Genomic DNA, 27,297 nt, shown 5'->3' with positions numbered 1-27,297 from the left:
TTTCAGTATCGATACTTTTTTGAGTTTCGATACTTTTGACAACCCTAACTCAGACAGAGTCGGTCTAACACACAAATATAATTTTTAATGTAAACTATTGCTGCATCATATCAGGAGAAATATGTTCTCCAACCCTTTGTCGGCATCTGTCATTAAGAGCCTTAAAGTTTGTCATTTAAATCGAGGGATTCTTCCAACTAGCCAAACATTTCAGCCCCTTATAGGATACCAAATATTTAATTGAAGCAGTCCTTTGCAAATGCGATATCCTAAACACTGATGTTACCATGCCAATCAATAAGAGAGATGCCCAGTTCCAGTCCTTGAGTGCTACTGTCCTACAACTGTTTTTGCCTGCACCTACACACCTGGATCTGGAGGCGAGCTTCTGCAGGAAAGCAAACCTCTGCCTCAAGTGTTTTGCAGCCTCTGATGTTTTTTTTTTTTTTTTTTTCATATTTAGCCTATTTATTGCTCCTTTCAAATTCCCTCAATCTACTGAAGTAGAGCAAACCCCCAGCATGTTGCTGCAACAATTTTTGCACAATTTTTATTTTCTGTTACATCAATTGTAGGTTCCATATATGGTTTGTGGCAAACTACAAATGTCTTTATTTATTTTTTACTTATTTCTTTTGAGTTGCCTGATGGACTTTTTTTTTTTTTTTAGATTATCTGTCAAACACCAGATATCCACATAACAATGTTACTATGACTCTATGTGCGACCTTTATCTGCTGTTTCATTTCTATTTTGGTGTATTGTTGTTCTGTTGAACTAAAGATGCACTCTCTAAAGAAAGGAAGGAAGCACCGTCTTTGTAGCGACAAATTCTTGCAGTGTGCACCGGTAAATGCAGAGATACTAGTCTAAAAAAAAAAAACTCATTCCCCTTATTTTTGCTCTCAGCAGTTTGACAGAATTTTCTTAAAAACAGGAAAGATATTTAAAGGATCTTAGTTCAGACAGTTGGATGAAACTGTCGCCGTCTGATTCAGGAGACGGCCTAATGACATCTTTTGTTTTCTCTAAGGGGAAGTATTAGATCCCCTGTTTCCTGACCATCCTAAAAAAATAAAAAGCTTTTTTCTCAACAACTTATTAATACTTGTCTCTTAGTCTACATACTGAAACCTTTTTTTTCTGTCCAGAGTGTGCAGGTCAGTGCGTCTTCAGAGGCATTTCCCCTTCACTGCTCGGCTCCCAGGCCCTTTACAGGGCAAAAGCAGCCCCTGCTGTCAGAGGTCACTTCAAAAGCGATGGGCTAGTTTCCACGATCTATTGCCGCTTATTTTTTTTTTTTAAAGAGCAAACACGATGTGCAGGGCTGAAGCGGCTACCTCTGATGATAAATTCATGCATTGGGGAGAGTTTGTCTGCCTTCTTGAAGCTAAACCTCAGCTTTGATGTGTGTTTAGCTGTTTCCTGAGCAGCAGCTCTGTGCTAGGCTCCAACTGCTTTCAGGTTGACATAAATACAGTCCAACAAACCGAGCCTTTATCAACCTCCACTATCAAGTAACTGCTTACCAGAAACAAATAGGCTTAGGCAATTAATTGCATTTGCAATATCTTCACAATGCGATTTTCAAATCACAGAGGCTCTCAATTTGAGTCACATTACATTTATCAAGACTAAGCCAATAAATGTCTAACTCCAGCCCTTTATGTTGCAGTAATTAAGGTAGGATTGGTGCCACACAGAAAGGAAGTGAGAGTTGCAGCTAGCATGCAGATCCATGCAGGATAGCAGAAGTGAGAACTTTTCCACTGAAAGGTTAAAGTGCTGCATCAATGGATTCTGGAAAAGCAAGCTTTCAAGGTCATAATAAACTGAAACCCTTGATGGAAACATCCACAGGGTTACGCTCGGTGCAAAGGGAGATATTGGTTGAAAATAATTACAATTTAGATTTTTGGCCAAATCGTTCAGCCCCAGTAACGAGGTTGTCCAAGGTTTCAAACTGCGTTCTGTGTTATAGTCACCACAAAATCTGCGCAAAAATGTTTGTGTGGTTTCAAAGTCATAAATGTCTACTGTTACACTTGATTCAGTGTAACAGAATGGTATCCGACCTCGGACTCAAGATGGTTGATGTACACATCAACAGCAGTTAAACCTTTTTCACTGTGTGTCTTTGTAGCAGTTCTTTATCATGTATGTAGCATGAAGTCGATCAGGTACTGCTGGTAGGTTGTTTAGAATAAATATTTCATTGCAGTGTATGCCCAGAAAACCTGTATTTCTGTCACTGTTATGCTTCTAACATTAATTGCACTGGCCATAGAAAATATGGAGATCCACAAGAAAAAAAATGCAAGGCATTTACTTTTGTACTTAGATTGCGCTACTCCAACCTGGCAGTTTTATGTTCTGAGGTTTATGGATCACAGAAAATAGGTTTCTGAATGGGATGCCAGATTTGAAACTTATATTCTTCTGCCGATGGTGTTGCACACTAAGCTGGGTAGTTTAACCAACAAACAAAATTGCTTTGCTTTGTTTTCGTGCTTTTATGTTTATGCTTATTTTATTTTGTATCAGCATTGTTTATTCAGACCATGCAGTGTGTTTAAATGATTTTTTTTTAAGAAGGCTTTGGAGTTTTGTAAGGGTGTTTTATCCAATATAACTTTTCATTTTACAATACTGATAAAGCTGGTGTGACTGTTCACCAATGTTGAATTGATCCAATATCTTTTTATTTATTTAGAATTTTGGTTTGTTAGAAAAGGCTTTAAAAAGTGTTATTACTCAAATAGAGGAAAATAGTCTACATTATGTATGAGAACATCTGACTGGTTTATTAATAAGCAATGGGTTACATACATTTTTACAAAGAGCTGATAGAAGTGGAATGTTTTTATCAGCATGCGATTTGAGATTTTAGATCCAGGCCGCTTTATATATGATGATATTCTGTTTTTCGGCTGATTGATTACTGATGTCAGTTTTGTATTTTGAGTGGGGGTGAGAATTGGCACGTGTTTTGCGATGCGATACATGACACAATACTTGGGTTGCAATTCAATATTATCACAATATCACTACAGTATATATTGCAATATTTTACCCAGCTATCACAATGAAATTTATAGATAAAAAATAAGCTAGAACTGTGTATGCTCATCAGAAGATATTGATCATTTATTTATCTCGGTATCCATGTTGTTAGGGGTTTGAGTCAGTCCACGTCTTCCACTGTGACTGCCTCAACTACAGATATGAGGCTGCGCTGCACAGCAAGAGGCTCCACAGAGCTATCAGAGGTAGCCAATTTTTCCCTCATTGTTTTAGTTATTTTTTTATTTTAATCGATATTAGGAACTGAAAGATTGATATTATATCGGGCAGCACAAATCATGATATATCACCAAATTGATTTTTTTCTTCAACTCCTAATTTGGAGACGTTTGCCTTTTTTCTCCAGTGAGCATCCTGTCTTTCAAGATCAGCAGAAAGCATTTCTTCTCCAACAGCAATATGTAAAAAAAAAAAAAAAAAACTGTGCAGTAATCAAGCCCAAAATGTCTTAGACCGAAAAGTACAGCTTTTCAGACAGTAAATTAATATATCCATTCCACAAAGTGCAACATTGATCAAATGTTAACGGTGTGGGAGAGAAAAAACATGATGTATATTACAAAGGGGGTTGTCACAGTTTTAGTTTCACTTGGTTTAAATTTTGTGTAAAATCTTTTGCCATAAGATTATCAATCGAGGAAAAAAAATTACTTATGAACTAATTTTTTAAATGGTCATTAGTTGCAGTTCTGGTATCAATTGACATTAATTGAAAGCATGATCAGTTACTAAAATGATTGATATGTTCAGCCCTACTGTGATTAAATTAACATTTTTTTCCCTCTCCCCCCCCAGCGGCTCTGCCTTCAGCCATCCTGACACTGAAGTTCACACCATTTAAAAGGGGAATCTACTGCAATGACGAGAGCATCAAATATCCCTACAAAAAAGATACCATCTCTCATGGAACCATGGCTGCTGTTACTATCGGCTGCTCCATGGTCATTGTGAGTCCTATTATGCATGACCCTAAAGTTTTTTTTTATATAATTGTATCTAAAGGTGGTTTTAAAAATCTTCCTGTAAACTGTTTTTCTCTGGTTGCAGATCACTACAGGAGAGGCCTACCTGGTGCATACAAAGCGTCTGCGCTCAAACTCTACATTCAACCAGTACCTGTCTGCTCTCTACAAGGTGGTTGGCACCTTTCTGTTTGGGGCAGCGGTCAGCACGTCTCTGACTGATTTGGCAAAGTTCATCATCGGCCGACCCCGTCCAAACTTCTTAGCTGTGTGCGCCCCGCAGAACTGCAGTGGATACGTGCTGCATATCAACTGCACAGGCAATGCACGTAACGTAACGCAGTCTAGGTGAGACGATAATTCTCCCTCCTCACAGCGATGCTAGATGTCTCCGATCCTGGAGGTTCTGCACGGTCTTGGATGCACCTAATGTCATCTCAGAGGTGCTACTTGGCTGGAGACATGAAAAGCATTTTGTGCAATTTATGATATAGTAATGAAGTATAAATACTTAGTTATTTTATTTTTATTTATTTAGGTATTTGAATAGGGACAATGCACATTAATGAACATCAGTATAAAAACAAATGTAAATATGCCGGATTATAGTTACAAAGCTAGTTTTCATCCGTAGACCCTAGGCAGGCAAATGCATAAGAAAGAACATAACATACAATACAAGCATCACAAGGAAATGTTAAGAGTTTAGTGGTTATATGACTGGTTTGTTTTAATCTGTAGTTTGAGTTGAAATGTAAAGCTGATCAGTGTAGGGCTCTCCCGTATGTGCAGATGTTAGTGGTTCTCACAGAGAGAGTGTTCTGACCAAAAGTTGTTGTTCTGGGAGGGACCTCACAGTCTCCTCTGGAGGAGGCCCTGGTTCTCAGGCCACTTGAAGTCTTGGGTTTGAACAGAGTAGACACAGGAGGTGGGGCTAGTCCATGTAGCGCTTTATAAATGAAGCATACATACATAAAATGTAGAAAATTGTACTTGTTTAAAATATTACATACATGGAAAGAATTAGGTTTTTGGTCAAACACTTTTAGAGATTTTTTGTACAGTGATTCAATTAATTTTAAATTGGTAACTGTGGTGAGAGACCAACTTGTGATGCAGTATTCAATGTGAGATAAAATCATTGAGTGGAGAACAATCCTAGAAGCACCAAGCGTTAAAATAGACCTGATTTGTTTAAAATTTTTAAGGTTAAATTTGACAGTATTGGCAAGTTTTTTTTATATGATTTTTAAACGACAAAGTGGAATCACGCCAAGGTACTTGAATTCTGTGACAAGTTGTAATTCTTCTCCTCTCAAGAATACTCCGGAGCTTTTTATTTCTTTTGATTGCTTTGAGAACATCAAACAGACCGTTTTTTTGAAATTGAGAAGCAAACATGATTTAAAAAGCCAGTCATATACTTGCTCCATAGCTGAGGTCAGAATAGAAGCTGCCTCTTTAACACTCCTTGCATGAGTATAAATTACAGCGTCATCTGCATACATTTGAAAATTCACATTATTACATGTTTTGGGAAGATCATTTATGTACAGGGAGAATAACAGGGGACCAAGTATTGATCCTTGCGGCACACCGACAGAGACCGATGATTTTATACTGTCAATTTTTACACATTGTTTTCTTGAGGATAGGTATGATTTAAGCCACTGAATTGCCTCTGGCGAGAAATTGAAGTCTGACAATTTTGTTAGAAGAATTTCATAGTTGACAGTGTCGAAAGCCTTTTTAAGGTCAAGGAACACTGCACCACCACAGGGGTATATATATCCAATTGACTTTTTACCTTTTCTATAAAAAAGCTGTTTGCTAAATTAGTGGAGTGGTTTGCTCTAAAGCCAAATGCATTGCATGTAGGTTAAAGGGACTATTATTTAAATGTTCATTTATAATATTTGCTACCCATATCTTAACAACCTTGGAAACAACTGGAAGTACACAGATTGGTCGATAATTGGATATATTTGAACTGTCACCAGATTTAAAGATTGGGGTGACTGTGGCCAGTTTCCAGGATGATGGGACAATTCTCTGTTTAAGTGATAAATTAACCATGTGTGTTATTGGCGCAATAAGGGACTCTTTGCATAATTTTAGGAGATGAGTGTCTAGTCCATGAATGTCTTTAGCTTTCGAATTTTTTAGTGAACTAATAATTTTGGAAACTTCCGGCCCTGTTATTTCGCGTAAATTAAAAACAGGCTGTGTGAGATCAATTGACCTTGGTTTAAGATCAAGAGATGGAAATAATTTGCCTATTTCTCTCACAGAATTTAGAAAATAATTATTAAATTAATTTGTCAATAGATCTGGATCACAGCAATATTGTTAATTTTTGACTCAATTTCTTGTTTTGCATTTTTATCCTTCCCTGTTAATTTATTTAAACTTTGCCAGATCTTTTTGGAATTTCCATTTGCTTCAGAAATGTTCATGAAAAAAGTTGCTTTAACCTTTCGCATAATTTGAGTAACCTTTTTCTTAATGAGGTAAATTTATGCCTGTCTATGATGAGATGGGATTTCATATATTTTTTTAGTCTCTCATCCATTTCTTACATTCTTCATTCATCCATGGTAATAGATTTCTCTTTCTTTTGTTGTGGCTTCCCCTTTTGGTTACTGTACTTAAGTACACTTTTTAGGTATCTATACTTTACTCCATTACTTATTTTCTTCCTACTTCTGACTTCTACTCATTACATTTTCACACAGTATCTGTACTTTCTATTCCTTACATATTTAAAACAAACAATACTCGTTACTCTTGGCTTCGGTTTAATGTTTATAACTTTTTATTTCACATCATGTGCGCCATCCAATCTAGATCATTGTCGCCATCCACATCTGGTGAAAACTAGTGTAATTAGATGAGTCATAGAACACAAACACTCATTGGTTAGCTAAAGGAAATCATCAGAAGCAAGCAGGTGTTCTTCAAACTGCAAACATGAATTGTCTATGCCATGCAACAATGTTGGATCCAGAAAAAGATGTTGAAATGTCTGAAAGGTCGGACACAGGCGAGAGCGTATCGGGAGATGGAGACCAACAAGACCTCCCTCATCCTTGGTCCTATCTCAAAGAATTTTTCGAAATAGTTGTAAAATTGAGCTTTCAATTCATATAGCGGCATCTGGCTGTTTTTATTTTTTTCAGGTTACTTTATGCTTTTATACTTTAAGTAGTTTTTGGAGGACATGCTTTTTCACTTTTACTTGAGTAAAGAGGTCAAGTTGATACTTTGCCAGAGTGTTTTTAAACTACAGTATCTATACTTCTACTTAAGTAACAAAGGTGTGTACTTTTGACACCAGTGCAAGTTACACACTTACGTGACCAATATTTTGTAAATAGTCAGATAATAATGAAGAATTTGCTCCAGTTTCATGTATATCCAGTTTCTGGGCTTTAAGGCAATGAAGGCAGTGCATCTAAGCCGGCAGAATGTGGAGTATAATCATTTATAATCGGCATCATCAGAAGGTTCACCTCCATAAATAGTTACATTAGGTATTCATAAATTTTGAGAGCAGATTTCTTCTCTTGAATTTGGTTAGCTTAGGTTAGATATGTGAATTAAATATATTAGTTTATTTAATGGATTAGATTGCTTGAGTTTTTTTTTCCTTTTTGCTGTCTGTAACAGTTTTCTTTTTACTGTATGTGCAGTAAAGAGATCTTTTATCTTTATCTGGCAATCTTCTTATCATCTTACTCATCTCAGATTGGTCTCAGGAAAAACTGATCATTTGTCTCTTGCAGCCTTTCGCCTGACCAGATTCCACGTATCTGAGATTAGGTTGCTTGAAGCAACAGGTCCATGAGGGGAGCAAAAGAAACCCGCCTCCCAAATTAAATCCTCCAGAACATTCTTTGGTATCTAAATGTTTTACTTCACCATGTTGGGTGTAATTAAACATAAATTTTTTCTTAAAATAAGTGCATTTCTTCTGGAATTGAGGAGGTAAGTGAGACACTTTGCCAATGGAACAAGACAATTTACATTTAAAATAAGAACAATAAATTGCATTGTGTTATTACTAGCGCATATTATATAATTATCTTATTTTAAGGGCAAAAATACTCATTACATTGGCAAATCATTGTATTTACCTACTCAAATTAAGGGTAAATATACTATAAGAAATTTTTACTTATTTTAGATCGGTTTGCATTGAATTGAGGCTAAAATAAGATAATTAGATAACATCCACTTTAAATTAGATAATGCATTTTCTCATTTTAAATGTAAATTGTCTTGTACCATTAGCAAAAGGTTTCTTTTACCTCCTCAATCCAAGAACAAATGCACTTTCTTTAAGAAAAAATGACTTGTCTAGATTTCGATTTTTTTACATTTGTGACCAAAATATCTCATGACCAAATGTGAGAGGTTGGAACGTAGTTGGATCGGTTAATGAGATTTTCTATTTTGCTCAGATGTTGCTTCCCCATAAAAGGCCAGAGTAGCTTCTGTCAATCACCTACTCCATCGTATAAACACAAGTTAAACTTGTTAAATTGCACAGGCATACACTTTTGCATATTCTTCAACTGTAGCAAGCCTTGAGGTCAGCTCTTTAAGGAGATTTTACAGGTTTTTTTTAAGGCTTCTTTTAGCAACTTATTGTCTGGTTTGAGGTAAAAACTTGCTTGGACAACCTGGCTTGGATTATTGATGGTGGTTTTGAGTATTCATTTGAGTATTCCTCTGGTGGAATAGTATCTAGACTACTATTATTAGAATGAATGATTTTAAACTCTTTTGTGATATCTTAGAGTTGTTCACCAGGTTCATAAGCCAATAAAATCATACTGAAACAGGTTTATATAGAGCAAACTTTATGCTGAATAATGTCCAGCTGATGTAGTCAAATAAACATGATGCTTAATAAATACGGTGGGGTTGTAATGTTTTTTTTGTGTGTGTGTAAAATCAATGACATTATTTTATAATCTGTAGCTCCCCTATTATACTTTCCTCCTTTTTTTTTCTCCTCAGGCTGTCGTTTTACTCCGGCCATTCGTCCTTTGGGATGTACTGCATGCTCTTCCTGTCGGTGAGTGCTCACTACATGACACTGTGACCGGATGTGAAAAGATAGTTAAGCAAAAACCCCAGAAATGAGCCAAAACAGGATAAGGTGGTTAAGACAGAGACGGCTCAGATATGGAAACACCATTGTTGTATTTTATATTTTGCATCAGGCAAAAATCAATAATTACTCTTTTTATGACAGAGTAGAGATTTTATTTCAACTTTATTAAATGGTTTTATAATATCATAGTGAGGTTTGTTGGACAACAATTATTGTACGTTTCCTTTTTTTAATCAATGTTTGTAGAATTAAAAGTTGTTTTGTGTGTGCAGCTCTATGTCCATGCCCGAATGCAGGGGAAGTGGACGAGGCTGGTTCGGCCCACAATCCAGTTCTTTCTGGTGGCGTTTGCTCTTTACGTCGGATACACACGGGTTTCAGACTACAAACACCACTGGAGCGACGTGGTGGTGGGACTGCTGCAAGGAGCGCTCATCGCTGTGCTCACTGTGAGTTGATCCCTACATCACCTGATCAGCTAAAGATTGATAAATGCATTACAATTTTAAGATATCTGAGGATTTAAGAGTAAAATAACGTATTTTTTTAACTAAATTCTAAAAGTTTGATCTTTTAGAATGTGTCCATTACTGCAATGAGCTTATGTTGTATTTGCAGAAGAGTAGTTGATAAATATGGCATAAATTTGCATTCAAAAGTATTGAATCAGTACTCTAGATCAGCCTTTGTCGCTTTGCATCTACAAGTACACTGCATAAAACTTAAAATAAGTGCATTTTTTGTTGAATTGAGGAGGCATGTGCTAATGAAACACATGGAACAAGACAATTTACGTTTAAAATAAGAATAAACAATTGTATTGCCTTATTTCATATGCATTGCTATCTAATTATCTAATTTTAAAAATAAAAAATCTAATTCAATTGACAAATCATGTTATTTATCTACTCAAATTAAGAATAAATACACCTAATTTAAGACATTTTTACTTATTTCTAGATCATTTTTGCAGTAGAAGTTTTTCTCTACCAGGCGTGCACATGAAGGCATTAAAATCATGTTTTTTTTATAAAACTGCTCGAACTTACTCTGATTGGACTGAGGACTATTATTTTAATAGTTTTTCTAAAACTGGATTCAATCCTGGACTTTTATCATTCTTCACAATGATACACTCTGAAGAGAGAAGATAAAAAATGACAGCCAGACAAAGTTGTGACTTGTTTAAATGTAAACGAGTTCAAAGGGATATTAATAATTGTATGCTATATGCAGTAAATGATTCATTACATTTTCAAAAGCTGCCTTTCTGGTTTCAGTATTCAAAGACCACGTCTGTGCCACTATTTTGTTCTCAGGTTCGATACGTGTCTGATTTCTTCAAGCCACGGCCTCAGCCCAGCACACAAGCTGATCCTGCAGAGGTGGACCAACTTGAATGCGGAAACCATTACAGCAGTCCTGGACAGGCATAAGCTATTGAGGAGGGCGACGATCCGAACAAAACATGTGACAGCAGCTCCGTTATCCACAGAACTATGCTTTCAACACACAAATAGTTATTCTACAACTATGAAAAATAGAGTCCCAAAAACTCATTGGAGCATAAACTTTATGACTGGTATTAAGGTGGGGGCAGTTGCTGCCAGAAAAGTGCCATATTGACTTTTGTGCGTGTGTGTGGATTTGTGCAACAGTTTACAGCTATTATGTTTTATATGTTCCATTAATGACTCTGCTTTCATACTCGTGCCAAATTAAGTGACCATTTTTAAACAAATTGAAAGAGGAGGTTCAAGTAACGAGCCTCTGAGTGCTAAATGCTATCTATGTTGCTCCAGTCGAAGATGACTGTTGCAGCTTTTATATACACTCGATCTGAATGTATCTGCACATCATTTTCCTTTTTCTATGCATGTGTTTTTATCCTATTGGAATGCATGTGACACAAAAATGTTTTAATTCCCTGTTTCTCAAAGGCCGCCTTATATAGTGTTGTTATCCTGATTAAAACAATTATATGTGATAAATATTGTATCATTTCAAGATTAACAGGTTTTCTATGTAGCAGTGTCAGTTCTACCATTAATGGCTATCTAATTTCTCCAAATATAATCTGTATTTTAAAGAATCTGATAAAGGTCCGAATAATTCCCTCCTGATTAGATTTTTTGTATATATTGTTTTGAAGCTTGTCTCAAGGTAAAATGATTATATTGCCAAAAAAAGCAAGAAATAAAATACAATAAAGATTTCATACATTTCTGATGGTATTTGTAAAGAGTCTCTGGATGGTGTAGAACAATTTACTTCCTGTTGGACCAGTTTAAATGTTTTCAGTTTCAGCTACAGGGGATCAAATTTAATCCAGACCCCAACTTGACTGTCAGTAGATGAGTCTCTTGTTCAATAACGGCCAACTGTTAGACATGAAAACAAAAGGAAAAATTGTTCCAGTTCCTCTTGCACTACGTTTTCAATATCAAAAGCAGTTGGTGGAATTTTGTTACCCTTTTTGAAGCACATTTATATGTATTTTGCTTTGCATTTTTGATCCTATGCTCATTCTTTAAACCTCCACCCCATATTAGCTACTGTGAGGCTTCACCCAACTCCAATTCCTCCCGTGTTCCACTTCCAGCAGGAAGATGGAATAAATTTCATAACATCGACTTTCATGTAGGAAATACTTCAGTTGTTCTTCTCTGCTGTTTCATTCAGAACGTGACGCAGGGTTCATGTCTGGACCTGCTGCTAACAGTTGTGAGATTCCTAACAGTGGAATGGGCCAGCCTTGCCACATCAGACACGCAGCTCAACAGAAAGCTGTGAATAATGTTTTTTCCTCCTTTTAGAAGCATAATCCTTCTGTGTTAGAAGGAATTTTATTATTACAGACGTGTTGGACGTACTCCATTTACCTCAAACAGGTTTTAACTGATTGTCAGCAGTAATTGGTTCTTTTTTTGATTTTCAATTGGATTCTATTTTGATTGGATGTGGTTCTCATCCCAGTTTGGGCCAGTTAACCAGAATGTAAAAGAAAATATGACATAAATCAAACCCAGGTAGCTATGAACCACCTTTGAAAGCATGTTTTCATTTATGAGGCTAAATCCCATTTATACACAGTAGACCACAAAAGAGCAGAATCTGGAAAGTTCTATCAGTAAAGAAGGCCGCTCTATACTTTACTTGCATCTGTGTCTGAAAATGTCATGACAGCTTATATTAAGAACTATTGATTTTTTTTTTTTTTTTTTTTGTCAGAAGTTATTTTTTTATCTTGGTCTAATATCTCATAAATAAAAATAAAACTCTAAACCCCTCTCCACCTGGATTAATTTAAAATTACAGCAAAGTCATTTTTTGTGGCAAAATGATTTCTAAATTTACTTAAACATGTTTTACAGTTTCAATTTCACTACCCTTGAAATGTAGAGGGGATGATTGAAATTAAAGCTAATTTCTGAAAGCAATTAGTCATTTTTGTTATGAAACTTAAGGAAAAAAAAAAGGTAAATCAAATTCAGTAGGAATTCTCTTTTTTTAAGCCATATGACCCAGCCCTATCACATTGTTTTGATAGTTCAGACCACTAGATGACACTACAATACTCAAAACAATTCGGTGTATTTGATCTGAAAAAAAATGCTTCATGCATCTTTTGCATCTACTTAAGCACATTTAGTTACTTTAATGACTGTTACATGTTAACGTGGTATGAATTGAAACAGTTTCTATCTAAATATGCTTAAGTGGAGGGAAAAGCTGCTCATGAAAACACTGTGTGCGTGTGTATATATATATATTATATATATTGCAAAAAATCTTTATCAGACTGCTGTATTTTTAACACAACCTAAAGGATTTTACAGAGTTTCCAGATTTTTATAATGCATAGAGGAACACATTTAGAACTTCGGGCTTTTTCTCCTTTTAAAAAAAAAAACCCTTTCACTAGGATAGTTGAATTGTAACTTCTAAATGATAATAAAAAAAAAAAAGATTTGTTTTAATTTCTGTAAATCTTTTTTTTTTTTTTTTTTTGCAGGTCAGTCAGTTTCTCTCCATTGATGGTTTTGAAGTAAAAAGTGAAGGAAAGAAATAAGGAAGAGACATGTTAACAAGGGAGGAAAGGGACATAACGGACAAATTATAAAAAGTTTCTGGAAAAATAACTTTCAGTAAAGATCTACAAACCAGCACTTCCGATAAACCTGGAAGCCGAACCGTTTTGTTTTTATCCTTGGCATGGGTAGTAAATGATTAACAACACACATGGCCACTCTTAATCACATCTTTTATTTGTAAGGCACCAGAGAAGCTTCCTTACTGCTAAAAGGTTGATTCATTCTTAAGTACAAGCTGCTTGCTTACATTTTTTTTTTGTCCCAGGTGTCTTAAAATGTGTCTCAAAGACATTTAACAGGGTTGTTTTTGTGTAGTTTTTTTGCACAGAAAGAAAAAGAAAAAACATTTAGAAAACTAGAATTAATGTTACAAGATGATAAGAAGAAAATCAACCAGAAAAAAAACCCCAAATCATGTTATACAACATTGTGCCTTTAGGCATGTAATGCGCGCACATACACACACGACACCAAGGTCTTTTATATACACACACATTAAAAAGCAGCTTTGAAACATACAAAAATGCTTTAAAAAATATGTATATTGATATATTCGTATGTATACAAATTGGCCCTTCACAGCAAAACAAATGCACAAACTATTCACATGTCAGAGTTTTGCCAAACAGTTTTAGGAGAGCGAGCTTGAAGATGTTTTGAAGTAAAGAATTTTAAAAGAAAAGAAGGAAACCTTTTACCGTCTTCATACAGAGGAAAAGCTTAACTGTACTGATACTTAAGTGCTTCAAATTAAGATAAAGAGTTTTTAATGCTAATTCGAGGGCTTAGTAATCAAAGTAAAGGGGGTGAAGCAATCACAAATCAGCCACAAAAAGAGAGCAATGCTGCCCTCTGCTGCCTAAAAACTAAAAGTCCAACCATGATAGACTATTTACATTGATTTGAATTTGCAAATGTCACGTTTCTCTCCTTTTGTTGTAAAACACAATCCTAAATTCGTTTAAGAGATAATAATAAGAAAGTTTTTCTACTTCAAATTGTAAATTAAGCCAAACCAACCTGCCCCTTTGACAGCATAGCTACCCCTGTTGAGAAATCATGGCCACATGAAGACTCAAATACAAATGAAGCCTCAGGACTTACTAAGACTGAGACTCTGGTGAACCACAGCAACATTAACCATAAAATAATCTTTTAACATCAGGCATTCAGACGGTGGTCTCAAACACTAAACCTCAAAGCCTGCAACTTTTAGATGTGACCTTTTCCCTACATCCCTGAATCAAATGGTTAAAATATTTCACTAGCAGCAATCTGGCAGTGCAGAACTCTACCAAGTAGGTCATGTTGGAGTCAAGTGGGTTGAAGCATAGATGTGTCTAGACAGTGCAAGATGCAGGACTGGAGTTTGAGACCGCTGATCTGGTTAGGGTTTCTCAGATAAACCTGTTGATGGCTTGAAACCGAAGCCTCACATTAAGACTAATTGGGGGGGGGGGGGGGGGTTGGGGGGTAGAGAATGAGAAGGAACAGCTGATGATGGTCTGGTACAACTTCATAGCCAAACAAACCAAAATAATGATTTTTGAGAGGCCTATGCAGAATCTGGACACGAATTTGATTGTTTTGTCCTGAAAACTATCCAAAGATTCCCAGTCATTTATGGCAACCATTGATGGCACAAGCAGGCAGGTTGGTTTGGAAACTTTTTACCCGCTTAATAAATAAGAGCTGCACAAATTTTTTTCCAACAATTTTTTTTCTAGAATTAAACTTCTTTGATCATGTGAAACATTGAAGTGCAAACAAAGAAAAAGAAATCTTTACAGAAGCAAACACCATTTTACCCCAAGGTATAAAAATCAATCTAATACGGCAGCAGCTCGATTCCCCTGAACACGGAAACCAACACGGAACGAGAATTGATGCAGCATGCATACAACTCACCGAAAATCTATTTGAAGAAGGATCTGAAGCCCAAAAGGAGAGGAAAACATGAGAGTATTCTGGTATCTGAGGTGTTTTTAGTTGCTTTGATTATAGCTACTGCTTTATGTCGGCGTTCTATAACGAGAGAATATTTAAAAAGCAAACAGTTCCCGTCTGTCACCTTTCCTTCACCTCCAATCAATCAAAAATGATGTCAGTTAAAGGTGGAAAAGAAGCAGCTCCTGGATTACAAAAAGCTGGTGAACATTGAAGACGATTAAGTTTAGAGTAAGTTAAAATAATGAACTGAAAGAAAGCTGAATCACATGGATTTCAGAGTTCTGGGAGCTACAGGCCGTAAATGCTGCATTTTCCAAGCTATCAGAAAGCTGGATTGAACAATCAAGAGAAAAGAAAAAAAAAACTCTTCAGTCTGGTCCTGAAAATAAAATGACGTTAAACTCATCTCGAAAGGACTCAGCTCAAAAACAGAGTTCATCCAGTGTAATAACTGAAGGGACACCAGCTCCATGTTGGATCAATTTGTTGCTTGTTTGGGATGAGCATTACACTTCAAAAAAGATTATTTCATACTTTAAAGCCATATCCGAGGGAACAGGTGGGAGAGTTTATTGGAGATAAACTGATAGCGGTGCCTCTGTTACCTACAAAGAAGGAAAGCAAATGATATAAAGATCCAGGGTGATTTTAAACCTGCTTATTGTTGCTGTGTGACTACAGGAGACATGGCAAACAAACAGTGAAGAAGGCCAGCTGCTCAGTCAGCCCTCCCTGCAAAAGCAACAACATTTATATCCGTTAGGGCTAATAACAACTGATCACACACAAAGAAACTATTGAACTTCTGAGGTCTGAACCGAGCCATTGACCACTAAACCACACAGACTTTAGCTCTCATTTTAAGCGTTTCAGAATCCTCATCATTATCATTTCTGCGTAGTTCTCTACAACGCTCAGCAGTCAGTCGTGCATCAACCCCCGTTTACAGTCAGTTTTCCTTTTAAACACTTACACCCCCCAACCCCAACATACTAGCTCCCACTACCCTCAGCCCAATGACCTCTGTGAGCCTTCACTAGTCTGACTTGTCGCCATCGTCTCCCCTGGGCGCTCTCTCTGCACCGTCTCTGGCCTTGTCCTCCTTCCCTGCCTGCGGCTGGCTGTGAGAGTAGTTGGCCAGGATGGAGGAGAGGGAGAGCAGGCCTGAGCTGGAGGAGACCGCAGGCAGGGAGGGGGGGGTGAGGCCCAGGGGCAGCGGGGTCACGGGCAGGGTCAGGCCCTGGAGCTGGGACAGGTGCTGCACCTGCAGCTGTTGCTGCAAACGAACAAACAGAACAAGAAGGTGAGTCCAAAAAAATCATTAAATTGAGCGATACATTTTTAGCAGCCATCAATTGGTGTTTTAATCACTCATTCTAGACCAAGATAAAAAAAAAAAGAAACAGAACCCTAACTAACAAAACCTCTAAAAAGCCTTCAAGTAAATCCAGATTTTGGCAGTTTTTTTACTAAATCATTTATTCAATGGAGAAAACTTCTAATAAACAAAATTTATTTAGTAGAACATAAATCTAAATGTGTAGCAACAGAGGCTCAAATGTACTCTTAGGGTTGGTTTCTGCCTTCAGTAAAAATTGTGCTTCTGCAATAAAGGTTTAATTAAGTTAAGGCATTTTAAACAGCTTATCCCTCCATTTGTCTTATTAATTTTGGACAGTATAGTTTGGCAAAATGTTTGGCAGAAATCTTTCTATACAATAATCTTGCACAAAATGCTACTAACATCATAGCAACTGATTACCTACTAATGTTATAATAGTTCCCTTACATGGAGCAAAAAAAGTAATACATGTCTGTGAAGAGAACATCCAGAAAGTTGCTTGGATCTTTCATAAGGTGGATTGGATGACAGCAGATCATATTTCTGCAACAAGCCTGAATGGCTCCCAGCAACATCTGAATCACAGCAGGGGTTAAAAGTCACCAGGTTTGCTCACCCGTATGATGGAGTTCATCTCAGGAGGTGTGACCTGCTTGGCTCTCTCTATGGCGCCCATGACTTGCTGTTGGTGCTGAAAAGGGGAAACATCAATATCATATATACAAAAAGGCAGAAATGTTGACAAGTAGAAACATTAAAAAACAAAAATCTGATTTTTTTCCCTGCCTTTTAATGGTGTTTGAAGAAAATCTATCAAATGGAGAATATTTATATCCGTAGTTTATGGTAAAATTACAATATGGCTGTAGAAGCATTATGGTGTGGGGACGCTTCTATTCGGCTGAGATAAATGAGGAACTTTTCTTGTCAAATGAAGCCAAAATCAAAGTTTTTGGCCAAAATGTGTGCAGAAAGAAAAAGCACCCCCCTCCCTTATCTAAGAGAAAAGCTAGTCACAAATTTAGGACATGGAGATAAATATAAGACAATTGCAAGGCAGCAAAAGAAGAAAAGGTTCACCTTCTAGCTGAGTGACTCTAGACATATAGATAGAGCAGCAATCAAGGTTAATCAAATCAACGGCATAGGTGTGTTAGGGTCGCCTGAATAAGCAATCTCACCTTTGAACAATTAAAACTTAACTCATAAAAGGAAAGATAGTTTTCCTCTAAAGTGCAGCTCAAGCAGGCGGCCACCTCCAAGCAGAGTGCCGCAGCGCATGCATCTGCCTCTTTAATTCAGCCTCGAGTTTGGCGTCAGTCATTGGCTGGCTCTGTCTTACTCAATCTATCTACAAATGCCTGATAATAGGAGCGAATATGGTGGCTGAAATCCAGTTCAAGCTCAGAGTTTATCAGAGTATTTTACAGAAAAATCAACTCCTTGTTTGGGGAAAAAATGCAGAATACTAGTTAGAGAGGTATGAAAACTTGAAGGGTTGGTCGAACTTGTTTAAAAACACATGAAGGTATCTTACCTCCTGGGAAAGGTAAGGCAGCACCTGAGCACAGATCCCATTCAGTCTCTTCACTATTTCAGCCTGAAAAGAAAACATTACATATAGTCAGAACAAGGAAACACTAACAGCCTGATATCAAAAGGGTTTCTTCTAAAAGACATTGACGTACCTGTTTGTGCATTTCAATGTTGAGCCCATAGGACATTTCATAATACTGTAACAAAACAATTTGACAAAGACAAGAAGTAAAATCAACTCAAATCCCCTTTATGAACAACTTCTAAGTAAGCATCGGTAATTACATGGAGCTGAACAATTAGAGAGAAGATTTTGCAAACTCACCATGATGTAGTGACGCTGCATCTCTGACTTCTCTGAGGCCAGCTTATCACACTCCAACTTCAAACTGGATGGAAACATTATATGAATTTTAGACCACAGACACAAAGCCCTGCTTTTACTCTGCATCTCATGACCAAAAAGATAAAAAAAAAAAAAAACACAATTTTACTCAAATTTATTTTTCAAAAATCTGTAATTAAAAAACAAGGAAAACTGTGGGTCTATTTAAAACATGTTAAGTACGTTATCAAAATGATGAAATACTGTTTTTAAAAGATAAATATCCTAAAAATGGTCATATTGTAATAATTATAGGCAGATTTATATTGATATATTCCTTTCACCAAGAGGTTAGATTACTATTTATTTTATATTATATTAGCGTTTCATAAATCCCACCCTTTTTATCCTTGCAGAGCATGTTATCAGTATATTGATCACTTATTTTTAGCGATAAACCCCACGTCTTTTGAGTGTGAAAACAGTCATCTTCTACTCAGATTCGCTCTAAAACGTCCAAACATGTTGGTAAAAAGCACCAAATCTTAATCTGCCTGGGATGTGAATTTATCAGTGTTCAAATGTATAACTTTGTAAAATGTTGTTGAACATGAGGAGCATTTTTCTACTGCAATACACATTCCGCTGGGGAATAAATGCAGGCCTGCAAAGGTCTCACTATGTTAAAAATTAGGACTTTACTGAGCTAAAATTGACAAAATTACAGTGTGCGTGTGTTTACCTGTGATACTGTGCTTGCAGGAACTGGAACTCATCTTTGATTCGGTCACAGGAGTCAGAGGTGGTGAACTTCAGAGCTTGGCCGGACTGAGATGACGCCTTTGGGAAAACAGAACAAGGTGCATGCATTGTATTTAGAAATTAATTATGTAACCGCTTCACATACTAAATGCATCATATGTGACTTCCAATCTGACAGGCAAAACCAGCAGGGAAAGAGATAGAGACATCCTTGGTTAATTAAATTTTGAGTAGGTTTAAAAACTGCATCTTGACCTTTAAAATTAACTGAGGGTCAGTGCTGAATCGACCTCCATTTTGGATTGTGTATCTAGGGAACGGCATAAGATTTATAGCACGTAGCTAACAGCTAAAACACATCCCATCGACTCATAACATCTGCTCAGAGACAACCCCTCCTTTTGAGGAAACGAAAGCAAATGGGCCAGAGCCCTCCATTTGTGTGAAGTATCTAGAAGCTACATATAAACAGACATTTAAACCATCCTGCAAAGCTGTAATCCAGCATTTATCCTTTTCCCTTAACCTCATTACTGTCTAAACAAGTGGCACAAGAGCCAGGAGTTTTTTTGCTGGATTATGGGATTGGAATGAGAGGAAGGAAACATTCAGTGACCCAAAGGCTAAAGACTCTCCAACCAAAATGGAAGAAATGTGTTGATTGTTGGGGTTGAGATGGTGGACAAATTTACCACCATTTTCTTGCTCTATGGTACAATTAGAGGTGTTCTAATGAGGGAGTGGGACAAAGGTCCACATTGACAAATGGATCAATTAATAACGGGCAAGTGGACAAAAGATGAGTGGACATGAAGAGGCACACAGGCAAAATACAACATGACTGATCATAAAGATGGACAGTGAACAAAAAGAGAAACACACTGACTGACAGAAACAATAATAGAGGACAAAAACATGGATTAGTGCAGTGGACAAGGTGTCAGGAGACTAGAGTCCGACCGATTAATCGCCGGGCCAATTTATCAGACCAATTTAGCATCAGCGACATCAGTGAAAATGTGGCCAATATAAAAATTCTATTTTTGCAGCAAAGAGCTGAAAGAACCTTCGGTCAGCGCCGACTCTGCTCCTCTGCCTCTCTTCCTGAGCGCTGAGCTGCTGTGTGTCGGCCCTCCCCTCAGTAAACTCTATGCACCACACCTTTCCTCAAACACAAACGCTCACATAGCTGCTGCTAGCATAAGCATGGAGGTGGACGAAGAGGGAGAAGAACAGTAAACTCCATGGTAAGCTTCGATTTTGTAAAACTACACTTGGGTGCCCCATATCCACAAATGTCCTCCTGGAGACACGCTGTTAGGTCGCATGAAGGATAGTTTTATATGCACTAGTTTTGGCAAACATATTAGCTCAGAGTCAATTTTAGCTCTTTGTGAAATAAACAAATTTAAAAGAAGCAATTTAAAATCTCTTTTTCTAGTTGGGTAAAACAGGCACTTCTTGTTGCCACGCTGACTCGTCGAATCGGGACTCAACTGATAATGGCTTTTCAAACTTCTTTCGTACATGTTCAACCCTGAGTGGACCTACTTAGAGGTGATTGAGTTAATTCATAGCAGCCGTTGTGAAACAGAAAACTCAGAGTTCACGACTTTAGGCTAGATCAATTTAGAGATGCAAATCTGGATCTAAGTTTGTTAAACTTCTTTCCTGAAAGGGACCCAAGGTGTGGAGCCCCTTCATGAACGATGTAACAGGTGTTGGATGCAGTGTTAAAGTTAGTCAGGGCTCCAGCACCAATAAGGCAAAAAAACAGAACAAATGTGAGGCAATATCTAAATCAGAACCAAAAAAAATGTGATTGTATTTATAGTCTTATGTTGACACTGCTCAAATTAAAGTTGCTAATTTTAATTCTATTTCTTTGTCTTTAATCATATTTTTGGTTATGAGAATTTGAGTTGGACTATAGTTGGACGGTGCATATCCTGTGTATGTCCAGGTTCAGTTTTTTCTTTTATATTCTGGCAGATATATATCGGATATCAGTTTTTTTTTAAAGCCCTCTTTATCGATATCAGCCTTAAAAATCCCATATCGGTCGGGCTCTACAAGAGCAGGACAGACAGACAAATTGATATATATATATATATATATATATATATATATATATATTACAAAAAAGAAAAGAAAAAATGAGTGGATGGAAAGAAAATCAAATCAATCTTAAAAGATTCCTAAAATCAGCCCATGTATACAATATTTGGCTTTAAAGAAATGGGTACATGACTTTGAAAGTCTGATACATTAAAATTATGGATAAAAGAAATAGAGGTTATTCCAAGTAAAGCCAGCGCAGCCATGTTTGTTTTTGTATAGCCTTCCATTCACATTAGTGTTATACACATCCGCGGGGTCTGAAATTTACTTTTTGACTCACTGGCCAAGCATATTTTTACCTGCCGGAATTTTTTTTTTAATAATTTTCTCTCATATTTGTAAGAAACACGTTTCACTAAGGCATTATGTTAAATGCAAATTAAGTTAAAGTAAAAGGTAATGTAGTTTTATTAAATAAGGTTGCAGGATTTCATTAAATTTCATTCAAAAAAGTTCAAATGCAAAATACATTTATTTGATAAAGTGGGCATAAATAAAACTATTCAAAAAACAGCAATCTATTTCATTGATTACATTGTAAATAAATAAAAGCGTAGCCTTTCTTCTGGGGCATTCGGACCGGACGCGGTGTCAGCAGTGATTTCTGCGAACACGGCGGAGTGTTCACAGCTGTGCATTTAAGAATACAGTAAATCCTCTAATATTGGCCGGGGCCTTCATTTCACTCAGGCGCATCTTGCTCCAGGCCATTATTCGAAGGAGGCCAGAATTAGAGGCAGGCCTCTATTTCTATTTAATCAAAACAGACTACCAGTGGACCGAGGTTTTGTGTCTCTTTGAACCTATAAAATACTAGGTTCACTTATTGAAAAAGTACAGTTACTATAACGGTATACAGAACATTATTCAGACATCTTCCAGCAGCTGCAATTTTTCTGCACGGCAATACGAAAAAAAAAGACAGAATGGACTTGCGAAACAAAGTAAAAAAAAAATAAAAAATTTATGCAAACTGTTCTACCATCACAGCGAAATTTTATTTGAGGCAGGCTAAGTGGAAGTAGGCTAACAGTATCATATATATATTTCAAGGGAAATTCAGAACAACAAAGGCAAACGAAATTCTGTCATTTTAACGTTGCCTGGTTACCACCAGCCCTACTGTACCGGTAATCACATGTGTCTTTCAGATCAGAACGATTGTGTAAGGACTGGTTATACTCCTGCAGCAGTGTGTCGCAGTGAGCTTGACGCAGACATTTTTGATTTATGCTCAATATTGAAGCGTGGTCCGTGCTATACCCTGTGGGTCTAGATATGGCCGAGGGGATGAGGAAGTGGGGGCGAGTAGTCTGACAACGGAGGGACATGACGACGAAAAAGAGTGGAGTTCCAGGTGGGAAAAGGGTCTCAGCGTTCTCGCACACCTCGCTCTTCTAGCTGGTCAAACTTTACAAGTATTTTCCGCAATTTTGGTCATAAAAACAAAACAAGCCGGCTTCCTGTCTGTGGCACTGTCTGCGCTAAGGATGGGACTTCCCATGCTAATGGTTGGATTCGTTAGCAAACATTGCCCCCCTGTGGTACTCTTTTACTATCACAAATTGTTGAGGACTGCCAAGAAACATTGTTGGTTCTAATAATAGCCCCGGCCTGTATAAGAGTATGGCCAGTATTTACCTCCACCGACAGCCAGACAGGCCATTATTAGAGACCCGGCTGCTAATGAAATACAGGCCAATATTAGAGATTTTACGGTAAGCGTTTACATCCTGGACCGTGTCAGTATGTAAACACCTGTTCGCTTCATCTGCATGAAGCTGACACCCCACCATCGTGAAAAAAAAAAACTCAGCAAACAGACTGAATGGTTACTGCTTCATTATTGCAGGTTTGAGCATTTATGAAAAATTGATCATTTGTTAAAAAAAATAAAAACAAATAAAAAAAATTAAGATCATGTGTGCTACTGTTGTTTCAGAGATATTTAAGATTATTTTCTAGGTCACCCAGAGGTCAATTAACCCCCATTAAGCTCTAAATGTAATCAAAATGATCAAGCCTGCTTTTCAGTGCTACTTTATTTCAGCAGGCAAAGCTGTTGTTTGATTTTTAGGATAGAATCATTTTTCATTATGGCTGATGGCGTCACCATCCCAGCAGACGTTAGTGCTGCGCTCCTTCCTGATATAAAGTTATTACATAACATCACATCCTTCCTGTGTTGGCATTGAATGTAACAGTGGGCATGTTTACCTTATTTAGTGGCTGAAATGATTGTTTAATATTAAGTAAATTACCAGCCTCCAAGACCCTTTGATTCGGACCTTGTTCTCTATGAGCAACTTTTGAATTGCTTAGGGGAGACCATCAACTTTTTGGAAAAGCTCCAAAAGCACTGAAAAAAAAAAAAAAAAGAGTCCACCTTAGTTTATCAGATGCAGCTCTGATTCGTAAATCTATTCCCACAGAAAGCAGCGATGCTGGGCAGTGACAGTCTGGGGTCTGTGCTGGAGGTAAGTGAGGACGATTAACAGTCCTTCTTGACTAAATTAAAATGTTTTTTTTTTTTTTTAAAGCCACCTAAAAACCTTTTGAGAGCATTCCTTATTTCTAGCTTTGTTAACATTATTTTTCTCTGTAATCCATTTTAATTGAAAAAAGCTTCACCTACAACCAGTCGGCTGCCATGTTTTGACTTCATAGAAAGGTTGAGCTCGTTTAAATTTCAGCGATCATCGCGCCTCTCTCACCCTGCGGTGCTGCTGTTTGACAAGACCTCAGTTCTATCTAGTAGCACGAGATGAGAGCAGGGCAGTGAGCGCCGTCATGGGGTTGAGTTCACCACTTTTTTATTAAAGCATTTTAAATGCCTAAATAATCACATTTAATTAATTGTGATGCCAAATTAAACCTTAATTTTAAAAATAATAATATAATGACTTTTAATGACCTGCGGAAACCCTGGTAATCACAGATGCTCTCCAGTTTCATAGATTGACAGCCAGCAAATATTTCTCTGTTCTGTTTTGCTGCCGATGAGCAGCTCATAAGCTTAGCATCATCGTCATAAATAAGCCAGCCCCTTTCAAAACGCAGGCTCTTTTTTTTTTTTTTACGCTTGGCTCCCACTATATACCGCCATATTTAGTCGACTTTTGGCGAATGGTGCTCTGGTATTTAGTCTCATTTGTTAATTTTCTGATCCAGCACGTCCCTGCATTTCATTTGTTCGAAACATTTCTATATCAAGCCATAAGCATCTGCTGGCTCCTGGCAAGATGTACTGTCACAGATCTGTGAATTCACAACTTCACGTTGTTTGCAAGGTAAGGTGTCATTAAAATGTATCAGAATAATCCTAATCTAATATAATATTAAAAAAAAGGAGTAACCCTTACGTCCTGAACCAATCTATATCCCCGATTATTACCAATTTTTTGCTGCGAAATTATACACTTCTTACCAGGTTTGTAGGTATCAATACTTCAAAAAGTATTGATACTTAAAAGCTGCATCAGAATAACATAGTATTCTGGCATAGTGTTAAAAATAAAATGTTTTTTCATACATACTTTTGCTGTTATTAATTTTAGATTGCTGGATTATTTGACATAAAATACATCAACCAACCTTTTAAAAAGATTGTGTTATGTTTGAGGTTTTTATTTGACCACTCATTTAACTAGTAACTGTGATTATGTTGAGGGACATTGTACACAAAAACATATTTATGTCTAATTATTTTTCACTTTTAATCCCTGTGCTATCAAAAGTACAGAATATCTTCAAATCTCGAACATTTTCTTGGATTTGAAACCTCTTACCTTCCTTGTTTGTAAGTTATATTTATTTTTTTAGACGACCAAATGCTGAGGAACGGTCAGTGCACATACTTTAGTTTCGCAGCAGAGCTATTTTGTTTGTTGCAAATCATACATTACTTTGTTTTTACAGCTTAGTCAAAGCTGCAGCACAAGATACTTATAGAGCTCAGACAAAAGGACACGGAATATTTGTCCTCAGGCAAAAATATCCAGTCAAATGAGGCATATGTGTGCGTAAATGTTACAAAACAAATGTTTGTGGGTTTTTTTTTAATGTGCAAATAATACATATCCCCGCTTAAAGTATTTTTTTAAACACTGAAATAAGCAACACACCTATCTATATTAGGTTAGCTGTTTCAGCAATGCTAGCTAAAGCTAAAAGTTAGCATTTGAAAATAAAAAGTATAATAATGCGTTAATATTGGTGATTATATGTTTTAAACCTTGTTAAACTAATCCAGCCAGAGGTCTGGCTTTGTGGCAGCCAGCTGACAGCTACCTACAGGGCTCATGGTATCCGCTATCGGCTGCTAGCTAACGTTAGCATAGCTTAGCTTCGTTTCCTCCCCGGGACAAGTTCACCCGGGCTGGGGTTACTCACCGTGTGCCTGGATTGAGGAAACATCATGTCAGCAGAGCGTTTCGCAGCGTTTCCCTGGTCTCGCCCAAACTACAAGGCCAGCTAGCTAAGCTAGCACGTCCCCCAGATCTTATTAAATTACCGGAGAGGCTGCTGGCACTTTGTACACCGTCATCCTTTGAAATAACATTAGCTAACGTCAAAGCGGCGCGTGAAGGTGTGCGTCTTCTACTGCTTTTTGTAGTACAGAAAGCTGCTACCGTTTGAGAAAAGACTGTTTCAAGGCAACATCAGGTATTAATGCTACGCCTCCCTGGGGAAAACCCTGGATGTTGACACACGAGCTCCCCCCCCAGCGACCGCCTTGATGGGAGGAACGGACATCACCCGGAACACAAACCGAGCAGCGGTGGCGCGCGCGGGCGCCCCATGTGGCCAGTCAATATATTAAACATGGCCGCACTAGGCAGGGCCAGGCTGACAAAATATAAACCAAACAGTTCCATTATCAGTTATACAACTATAGATGATTCCAGATGTTAGTGTAGATTTTACTTTGTTGCAAAGAAGAAAGGATAAGGAATTCATATTAAACTCATATGTAGTACAGGAATATATTAATAATTATCATAGTTATGTTAAAATGTATATAGATGCTTCTAAAAATATAACAAATCAAATAGGAGTAGCTTTCATAATACCAGAATTCAATGTTAAAACTAAAAAAAGAATAAGTGATGGACTTTCACTTTATACAGAAGAAATGATTAAAATATTATTAGTTATTTAATGGGTTGAAGAAGATAAGCCATTAAGATCAGTTGTTTGTTCATATTCCTTAATTAGTTTGCTGTATAATCACTCAGAAAGCAGGCCAGATATTTTAATAGAAATTCAACAGACACTATATAGTAAAAATATGGGTTTAATAATACATTTTGTATGGATACCAGCACATTGTGGAGTTAAAGGAAATGAGCAGGTAGATCAGGCAGCAAAATAAGCTATTAGAAATGTATCAGTGGATTTAATTTTTAGTTTTAGTAAATCGGAAGTTAAAATGTTAATTAAGCAGAAAATGAAGGATAAATGGCAAAACGAATGGGAGAAAGGAAAAAAAGGGCATTGGTTTTATAAAATTCAAAAGAAAACAGGAAGAACAAGAAGAGAAGAAACAATAATTTCTTGATTGAGATTTGGTCACACTGGATTAAACAGTACTCTGTTTATCTAACATGGGGATGGTAAATGTGAATATTGTGGGGTAGATGAAACAGTTGAAGACGTGATGTTGTGCTGTAATAAATATGAGGCCTTGTGGATTACTTAAAAAAAACAAATGATGTACCTTTGACCTGTTTTTGTGTGTCCCATAATATAAAAAACTCATTTATTCCTATTTCATTGTGTTTTTGACCAAAATGTAAAATGTTAAAATAAGTATGGTTTCTGCCACAAGGGTAGTGGCAGCCTAGTGGTTAGGGCATAGAGCTTGGAATCCTGAGGTTGGGTCCCTGTTGTTGGAGAAACCAAGAAAGCCTAGATGGAGCCCATCTGGGCTTGGGGACATGGGGGCCACCATGGAACCCCTGGACAAAGCTTGGCAGCCGAGGTGGGGCACACTCACA

The 27,297-nt window shown here is 37.1% G+C and overlaps 2 protein-coding genes across 3 annotated transcripts in view; one reads left to right on the top strand and one right to left on the bottom strand.

Moving 5' to 3' along the window:
- Positions 1-11,415, top strand: part of plpp2a (phospholipid phosphatase 2a) — a 38,605-nt gene extending 27,190 nt beyond the window's left edge. Inside the window, exons 2-7 of one of the 2 annotated variants that reach the window (XM_038273794.1) lie at positions 3,176-3,269; positions 3,880-4,031; positions 4,132-4,394; positions 9,072-9,129; positions 9,441-9,617; positions 10,488-11,415. In XM_038273794.1, coding sequence (XP_038129722.1) covers positions 3,176-3,269; positions 3,880-4,031; positions 4,132-4,394; positions 9,072-9,129; positions 9,441-9,617; positions 10,488-10,604 — 861 coding nt within the window. In that variant the 3' untranslated portion in view covers positions 10,605-11,415. The remainder of the gene's footprint in view (positions 1-3,175; positions 3,270-3,879; positions 4,032-4,131; positions 4,395-9,071; positions 9,130-9,440; positions 9,618-10,487) is intronic. The other variant, XM_038273801.1, reaches the window with a different exon arrangement.
- Positions 11,416-15,513: 4,098 nt separating this feature from the next.
- On the bottom strand, positions 15,514-26,051 carry LOC119775709 (TLE family member 5-like). Its single transcript, XM_038273781.1, has 7 exons — positions 25,691-26,051; positions 19,158-19,255; positions 18,416-18,479; positions 18,243-18,287; positions 18,092-18,154; positions 17,171-17,245; positions 15,514-16,488 (listed from the first exon to the last, which is right to left on the bottom strand). Exons 1-7 carry the CDS (start codon positions 25,715-25,717, stop codon positions 16,249-16,251), a joined length of 612 nt encoding a protein of 203 aa, XP_038129709.1. The 5' UTR covers positions 25,718-26,051; the 3' UTR covers positions 15,514-16,248.
- Between the last annotated feature and the right edge of the window lie 1,246 nt (positions 26,052-27,297).

Source organism: Cyprinodon tularosa, unplaced genomic scaffold (genome assembly GCF_016077235.1).
Source record: "Cyprinodon tularosa strain WSP-4 unplaced genomic scaffold, ASM1607723v1 ctg120, whole genome shotgun sequence".
Lineage (NCBI taxonomy): Eukaryota > Metazoa > Chordata > Actinopteri > Cyprinodontiformes > Cyprinodontidae > Cyprinodon > Cyprinodon tularosa.
The sequence above is the reverse complement of the archived record's forward strand: the minus strand, read 5'-3'. Positions and strand labels throughout refer to the sequence as shown.